At 38.9% G+C, this 12,329-nt stretch overlaps 1 protein-coding gene across 1 annotated transcript in view; it reads left to right on the forward strand.

Moving 5' to 3' along the window:
- snap25a (synaptosome associated protein 25a) overlaps positions 1–11,974 on the forward strand; it is a 37,744-nt gene extending 25,770 nt beyond the window's left edge. Inside the window, exons 4-8 of the mRNA XM_033990864.2 lie at positions 4,795–4,843; positions 7,050–7,167; positions 9,213–9,332; positions 10,076–10,220; positions 10,422–11,974. Coding sequence (XP_033846755.1) covers positions 4,795–4,843; positions 7,050–7,167; positions 9,213–9,332; positions 10,076–10,220; positions 10,422–10,490 — 501 coding nt within the window. The 3' untranslated portion in view covers positions 10,491–11,974. The remainder of the gene's footprint in view (positions 1–4,794; positions 4,844–7,049; positions 7,168–9,212; positions 9,333–10,075; positions 10,221–10,421) is intronic.
- Positions 11,975–12,329: the final 355 nt, after the last annotated feature.

The raw sequence follows: 12,329 nt of genomic DNA on the forward strand, positions 1-12,329 counted from the left end.
ATGAGCAAGTAAACCACCTCGAAATGTTTATTTTATTTTTTATTTCTGTCGTGCTTCAAATCTGCAATGTCCTTGAAACACAAAACCTTACCACTAAAATAAGTCATCCCTGAAACTTTTACTGTACAAAAGTGTTTCAAATAATTATGATCTCAAAAAAGTAATTATTTATACTTTCCATATACTCCATAATTTAACATCCTTCCAACATTGTTAAATATTGGCATCTTTTATACGACCCAAATACATCCTAAATTATTCAGTTCATTTTGCACCTGGTCAATTGTACAGTTCAGAACATAATGTACAGTAAACCTGGTTTCTATGAGCACAAGAACAAAGAGGAGCTAAACAGTGGGGAGCTTAAAGAGACAGACACATAAAATGCACGCTAACAACAAATAGATTAGATATAATTTTGCAGCATTATTATAGTCAGTGTGTTCATGTGATTTAAAACAAAGTAGTGTAAACCTTTATAGAGTTGTTCCACGTGAGTGTCTGAGCAGTTTCAAATGGTACACAATATCGCTAGAACAAATGACAATAAATCGCTGTTCTTTTTGCCAGCCTCAAACATGTGTCCGGTTGGGCATCCAGTGTAAAATGTTTATTACTCAGAGCTGAAATATAGTATTGTTATACTTACCAGATTCATTCATAGTATATGCAACTTTTCTGGTTGCCTCATTAAATAATGTATCTTGCATTTATTCAATTAAAGGTGTTTTTAATGCTCAATAACATACATTGTTATGCTGACTGGGCTTGCTTCCCCACAAATCTGACCTGTAATTCGGTCTAGCCGCATCACCAGCTCGTCTCCATGAAGTTAACGCATACTATAGGAGAGATCTCCATGGAGATGAGCAAGTGGCAGACCCTCACATCAGAAAAGTTACATAGTGTAGTAAGTGCAGAGCATTTGTGAAAAGAGCTAGTATAGCAATAATAACATTTAAAATGGTGGAGCGTGCTTGCCAATCTTTATAGACAACAGAAGGAAACTCAGACAGTTGAAAACAGCAGAGGCGGCGCTCCTCTGAAGGTCGTATTGATCGCGGTTACAAACCCCCATCGGCCCCGCCCAGTCCCTGCAGACACAGAGCCCATGTCTGCTGTGGTCCAGAGTGATGGAAAAGAACAGCACAGCCAAATACTTACAACATAGTGTATAGGATTACTCTGTGAGGATGCAAACAGTAACACAATGCCAGTATGAAACTCCATAGTAAACACCATATTTGATGTCTACAACATGAAACTTAAAAGAGCTGTTTATTTCATTGTCGGTTATTTCTAGAACTGCGTGTTTTCAACTTTCATCACACAAACAGATTTACAATAGAGAAATGGCTGAAATGGGTGCCAGATAAGAGCTCAGTGCAGCTGTATTAGCCTCTTTAGATCACTATTTCTTTGCTATCACCATTTCAATAATATAAGAAGCTATTGTGGAGACTGAATACAACTACACACAAGTCTTTTAGATAAATAATAAAAGCAGATTAGTTCACTTCCGAAAACAGACAAGTGCCATTTGAAAAAGTCATCGAATGCTTGCAGTTTAATCTTATATAGTAATATTTCCAAAAGCCAGATGTATTTCACTGCCATCAAAATATAATTCTGTCCCTTCTTGATAAAATCCACTATACATTATTGTCATTGCTAATATTTCCAGAAGATGGTGACAAAAAGAAAAACACACAGATATCTGTTTGTGCTATTGAACACTTCAAATGTAAACCTGGACTAGGACAAGATCAAAAAAGGACTAGACCAAGACTAAAGCAGAAACTAGACCAAGACTAAACAAGGAATAGATCAAGACTAAACCAGGACTAGATCAAGACTAAACCAGGAGGAGTAGATCAAGACTAAACCTGAACCAAGGCTAAACCAGGACTAGATCAAGACAAAACCAGGACTAGATCGAGACTAAACCAAGACTAGACCAAGACTAAACCAGGACTAGACCAAGACTAAACCAGGACTAGATCAAGACTAAGACTAAACCAGGATTAAACCAAGACTAAACCAGGATTAGACCAAAACTAAACCAGGCTGAGACCGAGACTAAACCAGGACTAGAGCGAGACTAAACCAGGACTAGACCGAGACCAAACCTGGACTACACCGAGACTACACCGAGACTACACCAGAACAAAATCTACATTTGCCATTTTAATATGTCATAATAATAATAATGGCAAATGTAATCCATTGGAGCTGCATGATGAAAAAAACATGCAATATCTTTCACCTGTTTAGTATTTTATAGTAATATACATGAATGAGACAGTAACTGTATTTCACCAATCCAATGACCTCACTATGGGGAAAACAAGTGTTGCTGATCTGCATGTCATGTGCGCTCATCATACATGTTCCTGTGTGTTTATGGAGTCGGTGTGCTCTCGTTTCACTGCCTTCCCTCAGAGACTCACTGTAACGGCTGTGGGCCTTCTCCAGGCCAAATGACACTGTAATTTATTCTCCTGGGATTCCTTATTGCTCCCGGACTGCTCTTGCACATCGCCTGTCCCCTCACAGAAGTGCTGAGGAGGTGGTTCTCTGTATACACACTATAATTGTATTTGGGGCTATTGGCACAAGCAAGAACCATGTCATAGCGGTCTGACGTGTGGCGGATTTGAGAAACAGAGGAAGACTCCAGCTTTCTTCATTGTGCATAGGAATAAATATAAGAGATTAGATTAGACATAGGTTTATATATTATTTTATCGTTCAGTAAATAAAGGATTTTGTGTTCAGAGTTTATCATCTGTACTCTGTGGACTAGTGGGTTACATTTTCTTCATTTTTGAAACATTTGAACTCCAGTGGGTAGAATAATTGTATATATTTTTAGTTTTATTGCTACTTATTATCTTGAGATGAGTTTAATTGTGCCATTTTATTATTGCAGATAAAATTAGTCTTTACAATATGGTTCAAAGAGTTTACTATCTTATTATGAACTGAATTTTTGGGGCTCGACCTACCTAATGATTTTCAGGTTTAGACTCAAGTTACAGTCCAGTTTCCTTGTCAAATCCTGGCAGTGTGTGGACAAGCTATATTCTGTTTATAAGTTGGTTTTATAAGATGACACTTGGTTTGTAAAATGCTGGTCTCTATATTGTTACAGTTACTGCATATTGGTGAGGGCTAACCATTGTCGATAAAGCGGTCAGACTGTGGCCATAGAGCTGTTGGTTTCTTGTGTAAATGAACGGTGTCATTTATATCCAATGACAGATGCTGTTTTTAATGAACGCTGGAGCTTGGTTTCACTTGGTTTCACTGGTATTAAGGCAGGTCCCTGGAGGGCAGTTTGCACACTTCCAGTTTAGGGTGTAATGGCTGTATGACCTTTGACCTTCTGATCAATACAAGTTTGCACTGTGTGTTGAGTGGAGCGTCAGGCCTTTAAATTACCCACCAAGGGAAACAGGGCAGGGTAAGAGTTGTGGTAATATGGTTGAAATGGTCGAATTAGAAAGTCACTGTGGTTAAAAAAGAATTAATTCATTCATGTTTTTCCTGAATGATTTTTCCCCTTATTTCTTTTCTTTTACTATATCGACTTATTGTTCAATATATGAAAGCTGGGATAGTATATTTTGGGGCTCAATATTTATTTATTTATGCGTTTGTTTCTTTACAATAGAGATTTTTGTTATTGTTGATGAAAAGATTTGAGCAGTAGAGGCTTGAATAAATAAGGAGTTGGCTAATTAGTGGTTCATTCTGGCATGTATTTGTTGCAGCTTATGTCTATATTTTAATAATGCTGTATATTTAAACATGATTTTACTGGGATTATCCCATGTTATTGTGTTAGTGGCATAAAGTAGTTTCAAACGGTAGCAATACATTATGCTTCAACATCGAGGCTAGCAGTTTTAGGGGTGAATTTGGAACTGAGTTCCATATCTGGAATCTCGACCTCGACTATCACAGCAAACAAAGAGCCAATCCAGAGCAAGGCTGATTAAGGTAACACCCCTCTCTGCCCGCACCATTGATTTAGCACAAAGCAGGCGTTTAGCAACGCTGTCAATCAAACCTGTTGCTAACATGAGCAGGAACGACCTCAGCGAAAGAAGGCGCTTGATTCATCTGTTAATAAAGTTCATATCTTGATTTACGGACACAGTAGTAAAATAAAAATACCAGGAACATGTGGAGTGGGTTAATATGAACATTTGAGACCAAAATGATGAGGCTCACTGCAACAGTTACAGAGAAAGAGGTGACAGTTTTTCAATGTAAAATGAATTGGAGCCAGATTGGAGTTACTATTTGGAACAGGGCAGCTAGTAGGTTAGCTACGTTCATTTATATATACATGATAATGACACAAATCTTATAGCTTGCCACTATTAAACATGGACTGACACTTTTACTTTTGGAATTCTTGAGATATTGCAGAAATATCCATTCTCAACTGCATGTGTTTGTCCCCTTCTTTGTCATATATACATGTCTTAAATATAAATATTAGTAATTATATAATAAGAATATAATTGTACACATATAAAATAAACTACAATGTTGGTTTAGAAACATTAATTGAATGTATTAATTTTATTTTGATGTCACGGTGGAAGACAACAGGGGGCTCTTGGGATATTTTCTAAATAGTTTGAGACTCCATGTTTATGCCGCTCTTACATTAGCATAGCACAGTGTAAGAAGCAAAGACCCCCAGCTTAAAATGTGTGTTTCCAGCGTACATATCTTTTAATGATTATTTTGTCTCTCTGTGTCTTCTCTGTGGTGTAGAGCAAAGATGCCGGTATTAGGACTTTGGTCATGTTGGACGAACAGGGAGGTAAGTCACACCCCAACCAATCTGTCATCAAATTTTAGTACTCTGCAATGCTAGTATTCTTATTTGATTAATTACAAGAGAACTACGCATTTTTCTCTCTTTTTCTTTTTTGCAAATAAAGCAATAAATTCATAGCTTTTTCTTTTACTCATTAAGACACATTAATTCAACATAATGCATGTTTTTTTTTTAATTAACTGATTCATTTTAAGATATTTTCCTGTTTCCTTTCTCTAACATATTTTCTTATTTTTGTCCAATTGCTTTTGTTTTGCCAGAAGCTTTTTCAATTTTCCTTTATCTGCCCCAAAACAAAGTAGGGCCTATATCAAATTGTAATGTTCATCATGTCTATTGGATCGCCAAACTCGATACAGCAAAAGATATGAGCTAAATTGTTTAAGTTAGTGATACGTTACTTTTGACTGTTTTTACATTTTGAAAAGTTAATTGTATTATAAGATTTAAAAACAGTCAAAAGATTGTGTAGCAAAACCAAAATGGTGCATGAGAAAGAAACGATCGATTTAGCTGGTAATGACAAATAACCTGCTGCTTTGTACAGTCCTTGGATGGAAGAATGCACTTCCTGTTTGCATCTACAGCATTATTTGATTGGTCACAGCCCTCTGTTGACCTTTGACATTTCATTATTGATTGTAGCTTCATGGCTGCTACTGATAATACTAAGCTTTGGCTCAAATGTCATAACGAGCATAGTCTCTTGCCGTATTTATCTGAATCTTAGATGAGTAAACATGTCAAATGAATGCAGTCCAGGGATTTTACAAAACAGAAATCAAGGAAGAGTTTCTCAGTGTGCTTCATCTTTAACCGTGTTCCGCCCTCCACACATGCACCACACTTTCTTTACTCATAACCAGGAAGTAAACATGTCATCTGCCACACTAGCATGACTACAATTCCCATAGTTCATAGTGCCACACCAAAGTTCTAGGTTAAACCCTGTAGAGGCCTTGCTCCAAGCGCCTGGTCCAATGACATAATGACAGTAAGAGGGACTGAACTACTAACCAACACGATTAATATCATATGACGACAGCTTGTTCACTTGCTCTTCAAATATGGTATGTGATGTCAGTGCTTATTAGTGGCATTGCACCAGCTATTTTACTTATACACTAAACCAAAATAACCATGTAGTGTCTTAAAATACCTAATTTTTGGTAGCATTGACGAGGCTAGCATGATTGGTATTGACATGTTTAAAGTGGGACTAAACACATAAACTCCGCCCACAACCGCGTTCTAAATCGAGTTGAGCAGTACCTGGAGGACACACTTCAAACTCCACCCCTGCAGCCAGGTGTTTGTAATCAGAAACAATTGGCTGTAATCAGAGCAGTCTTTTGTGATATCACATAGTACTTGAAATAGCAGTCACCACTGGAGCCAGGAAATGCAAATTTGTATACATTTCTGACCAGGAAGCTGCAATCCCCCTAGTTTACACTAAAAGGACTGAAAAAGAGCTAAGAAATGGCAATGCTATTAAAACACCTTATATACAGTTTAGTGTTTAGTTCCACTTTAACCTCTTTCTCATTGCTTTTACTAGACTGGCTTTTCTGTTCTGCTAGTCAGTGACACAGAGTCCCAGCTCAATAACTTCGCCATTATTGAATTCTTTGGGCTTTGGCCCCATTCCCCAGCTCAAAGAAGCTCTAAAAACATAATTGTGTTTCATGTGAATAGATCAGTGCATTCAATCCCACCATATACACACATATTCAACAGCAGAGTTCACCATTTCTCATACTTCTGTCAACAGTCTCTGAAATTCATTCCACACTGTCATCCCTTTGTCCTGACCAGAGCAACTCGATCGTGTCGAAGATGGCATGAACCATATCAACCAAGACATGAAGGAAGCCGAGAAAAATTTAAAAGATTTAGGGAAATGCTGTGGGCTTTTCATATGTCCCTGTAACAAGTAGGTACTGACCATGTGCCCAGAGGTCCTACATATGTGGTGGCGTCCTGTTTTGGTTCTTTTTGATTTTTTGGTTGGACTTTCTTTCGTCAAAGTGAGTGTCTGAAGTTGTTGTCTTCTCTCCCTTGTCTTCTCTCTCCCTCTCTCTCTCTCTCTCTCTCTCTCTCTCTCTCTCTCTCTACCTCTCTCTCTGCTCCTCTTCTCTTCTCTTGCTTCTTCTTCTGTGGGGGATAAATCGCTTTGTTTAATCAGAGCAACTGGAGCGCATCGAGGAGGGAATGGACCAAATCAATAAGGACATGAAGGATGCAGAAAAGAATTTGAACGATCTAGGGAAATTCTGTGGTCTTTGCTCCTGTCCATGTAACAAGTAGGTGTTGCTTGCCTGCCTGCCTGCCTGCCATACCAGAATGAGACTATACTATAGATATCAGAGGTAGAAGTGACGCTATGGCGACCATCAGCCAATAGTTTGCTCTGCTCCTCAAAACCCGCCCCTTTTCAGAGATCTGAGGTGATGGTGCCGGGTCCCTCTCATGCATGCTCATGAAGCACCAATGGAAGCCACTCCTGTGTCATATGGGAGACAATACAACAGCTGTAGCTAAAATATTCACAATTATTTATTTGCTGTTTCAAAACACTTTAAAGATCCTTGAACAGTATTGTCCATAAGTAATTAAACACTGGTCCCATGAGCCCACTGGCCCTTGTCTTACAGTCCATAGCTCCAGAGCAGGGCTCACGCTCACACAGTCTCTTGGCCTCAAATCTGGTCTAAACTGTGACAGAACTCTTTGAGGTTTGGGTCCAACAGGACTGTGCAGAGCCTGGTCCAAACTGACACTTCTCCTCATGTGCATGATCTGACCCTTAGAGGAACCAGACCCTTTTGTTTGAACACTCCCTCCATCAGCGAAACGCCTCTGACATGACTGCGAGCATGACCCCGGAATGCTCTTGCATGCATGACGATGCAACTCATAATGGTTATGCTTTATTATGTAGATGTTTATGGTTTATGGTATGGTAAATATTATTATATGGTATATATTTTTATGTTTCATTAATGGTGCAGTGCTAGAAATAATCATGTGTGTTATAGACTACAATACAGAATTTAAAAGCACATTACAGTTGTTGGACTGCCACTCCATATGTTGCTTATTTGATTATAATTGATTAAAGACTTTTTGTCACAGCAAATTGGAAAGATTTTGGCCACTGATACAAAAACTAAAACATACAGCAATGGCCAAGATGCTGCCACTCTCAGTCCACAGAGATTCTGTATATTTCTACCTTAGTGTTTACATATCTCCATGCTGCCTTAAAGCCTCCAGTGTTGATGGCCAAAGCCTGTGCAGAGTGTGTATAAGTCAGATGACTCAGATGTGGAGAGATCCTTATTCTGTCTCTGTCTCACAACTGCAAGGTCGTATTGTTAATAAATTGTAAATTGTCAATTTAACTTCAGTTAGCTGCTGAATATTGGAGAATGTTACAAAATAGATCCCTCTTTCAGTTGTAAGCAAGAGTTTTCAAATGTGTAGTGTGCATGTGCTTTGTGGAGACAGAATGGTTGAAGCATTTTTTACTGTTGCTAAGTAGGATCTTGTGACAAACACATAGAGGTGAGCTGCAGAGCTGTGATAGCGCCTCATGTTAGCTCAGCTGTGCCCATAGACTGTATGTCTGACTCAAACACAGGAGCAGGGAGCGGGTGCGCACTGCATTTCTCTGGGAACATCCTTCAGTTTTCTTTGTTTGTTGTCGATCAGTTTGTCCAGTGTAATCGTCCTGACTCTGTCCCAGTCTATGTGTCTGCCCAAACTCGTCTTCTCTGTTCTATGTCACACAGGGGTCTCACTGTGGGGGTCTGGGGGGAGTATCATTTTGTTCATTAAACCAAAGTCATAGTTTGGGTTTTTAGACATTTTGGATGTTATACAATATACATATTATAGAGGTTAGAAGAGTATCGTGAAATCCAATACTAAGTATGTTCCTCACCCTCATGTTTAAAAACCCCACACTATCACTTCTCTTTGTCACATTAAAGGAGGGGAGATATTCACTCTGCTGATAACTGCATGCTATAGTATACAGTAGACACTAGTGTGACTCAGTATGTTATAACAAATATAACATCAGACAGACCATAACGAGCTCGTGCCTGCAATGCTTCGCTTGACTTAGCCCCTCTAGTCCCTTTAGTCCCTTTATCATATATTTCTGTGATGCATGTCCAAATAACACTAACGTCAGCTACTACTAAACTTCACACAACACCTCAAACCCAGGCTCTCTTTGTAGAAATGAGGGAGAGAAGGCAGCCTGGTGGAGGTAGAGTTTTGGAGTTTTAAACGTTTTTGTGACTGATTGTGTTGAATGTCACTCTTCATCTCTGGTCAGGATGAAGAGTGGAGCTAGCAAGGCTTGGGGCAATAACCAGGATGGCGTTGTGGCCAGCCAGCCCGCCCGCGTGGTCGACGAGCGTGAACAGATGGCCATCAGCGGGGGCTTCATCCGCAGGTATGAAGAATAAGGGTCACTCGAATGATGCACTGTAACAATACTCAGATACAGCACTAGGGATTCACTTAGTTATCTCTTATATAATTGTTATATATCTATTATGCATCATTTTGCAACTTTTTTGATGGTGGGTATGTGACCTGCCTGTTTGAATTGAGAAAGTTCCACAATATGACATTAAATTTGAGAGATTAACCCACTTTTCTGACACTAAAAACATCTGTAATTCGAATTAAGATTGATAGCTAAATAAATTCTAGAACCTAAAATGTTTCACAGTGCGGCGTTAAACTTTAGAATCTAATCTAGGTAAATCGCTCCATGGAAACAAACAGGTAGCAACAGCAAGTCCTTAAATGAAGGACATTTTCACTTTTGTTATAGTTTTGTTTCCTTGCATCTTTGTTCCTATTTTGTTTGTAATTCCATGCAAGCTTATTTTATTATTAAGTGCTACCTTGACAAGAGAATTTATCCATTGTGAAATTAGTGGGTAAATTAATAGTTCCATTATCTATTCAATTTAAGCTCAGATGGGTAATGGCCAGAATATTACAGTAGAAACAATGGCTGTATGGAGTTTTAATGCTAATAAACAGATGTAAAGTGATTAAAAAGTTTCTCCTCTCACCTCAGAGGAGGGGGCACATATTGTTGCAGTGTTCTGGGGTCAAGGTGTCACAGGTGAAATCTGGTGTGGAAAGTCCCATGTGTGATGCTGTTTGTGCGTTTGCTTCCAGGGTAACAGAGGACGCCCGGGAAAATGAGATGGACGAGAATCTGGAGCAGGTGGGCGGAATCATCGGAAACCTGCGCCACATGGCCCTCGACATGGGCAACGAGATCGACACCCAGAACCGCCAGATCGACAGGATCATGGAGAAGGTACACTGGGAGTCTGCAATACTTCTACTACTGTTTTTACTATGTAACATGCCCAGACAGAAGCTTCACGCCCTGTGCGGCCCTATGGCCCTAAAGGAGGCATGTTTAGTTCAATCATCAGCAGTCATTACACATAGTGATAGGGTACACACTATGCCCCAGTACCTGACCACTCTAACCCAGCTCCGCTCCCTGTTCCAGGCTGATTCCAACAAGACCCGGATTGATGAGGCTAACCAGCGCGCCACAAAGATGCTGGGCAGTGGCTAAGCATTGCGCTCTGAGCCTGCCCGCGTCCTGCGCCACTTTTCAACAGGCGCTGACTTGCTTTCATCATGGTATTGACCTTCTAGGTTTGCACACATGCACATATCACCTCCCCTCCCCATTGTAAATGTTGTTCTGTGTCGTCTGTCGAGCTTTTTCAAGATGATTGTCCTCGTAAACAATTATTTCTTATACTCCATATCTCATTCTTTCCAAAGGTTGTATATAGTGCTGACTTGATGGCTCTCTAGCTCACCTGTGAAGTTTTTAATCTCTATCAAAAATATATATATCATATATTATAACATATCATATATAAGATATATATATATATAAATTATACTGCTCTGGATGACAAGTATATATAGGAATGCTCTAAAAGCTGTTTGTTTGATTCTTTTCCTTTCAGTATCTCAGTATCGTCTTAGTAAAAGTGTGTCACTTAGGCTACTGTCATGCTCCTTACTTTAGTGTTGGCACAAACTAAATGGACAGGGGGGACACAGCGTTTACTAAACAAAGGTACAGACGAAAGAGATGGTGGAAAGCACTTACAATCAAAGCCAGTTGTTGGTACATTCTCCTTCATCACAATCATACTGAGTTACTGTTTAGACAATGTGCAACTAGACTCTCTGTAGCTGTATTAGACATTGCATTCCAAGTGATGTGAATTGTGCGTTCTGCATGACCAATGGTAGATTTTAGTCTTATAAATAAAATCTGTCTGAAAAATATATATAAAAAATAATAACATGGCAGTAGCAAGTTGACAAAACGCATGCTCAGTATTAGGACACCGTTTCCATAATCCTGCAAGGTTGCAATAGTGCCACTCTTTCTGTCTTGATATATTTACCGACTGTGACCATCTTGTTGTAAAATAAATGCAAAAGGGATCAAAAAAGAAAGAAGAAGTTGAATACAATGAGGACTTTGGGTTGTATCGCAAAAAATGACCTGTTTTCTAAATGATTATGCAGATTCTACAGTGATGACATTGTTGACTATGTGTTGAAAGATGCGGACTGGCTGTGTACTGTATCATAGGTTTTGGATGCTCTGAAAAAATAAAATAAACGTTTGCAATGTAAAGCAAAGACGCATATTTCTGAGAGATCTTACTTTTATAAGAAGACTGTACCTGTAAGTTTATTCTCCTTGTGTGGTTTGTTATTGGTAAAAAGAAATACCAACACTATAATAATACTATACTCCTAGCAACACGATACAAAAGGTTTTATTTTATTTTATTTTATTTTCATTTCGCTTCTGTATTCTATATAGAGCTATGCACACCAAATCGCCAAAATGTCAAAGTAGTTAGAGTAAGGTGATTAAGTACCCAACCCTGAATGACACAAGTTCAACTGTGAGATTGATGTCCTCAGCGCATGTACTATTAAGACTCCCTCTGTATCCTGTCAGTGTGTGAAGTGGTGGACATTTTGTAGCTAGCTGAATTGATTAAAATTAATAAACCCGGATGGCACCCGTGTCTGTCGTTCTTCTCACAAATTCAGTCCAGAGTCCAGAGATTTTAATCAGTTTTATATGAAATAGAACAGATGTCCACTAGCCATTTCTTTATGTGTATTTTACTAAAAAGTTCCAATTACAATGTACTGAATGCATCATATTTATTACATGTACATCAGTATTGTCACTTCATAGATAGGGATTCCATAGTAATCAGTAACATAGTCTATCAACACAGTTTCATTTTCTGGAGTAACTCTTTAAAGCAGGAGTATCAAACTCGCGGCCCGGGGGCCAATTGCGACGATATTTTGTGGACCACAGGACAATATGAAAGTTTAATGTGGCATTACCATGTTGCAT

This window comes from Periophthalmus magnuspinnatus, chromosome 24 (genome assembly GCF_009829125.3).
Source record: "Periophthalmus magnuspinnatus isolate fPerMag1 chromosome 24, fPerMag1.2.pri, whole genome shotgun sequence".
NCBI lineage: Eukaryota > Metazoa > Chordata > Actinopteri > Gobiiformes > Gobiidae > Periophthalmus > Periophthalmus magnuspinnatus.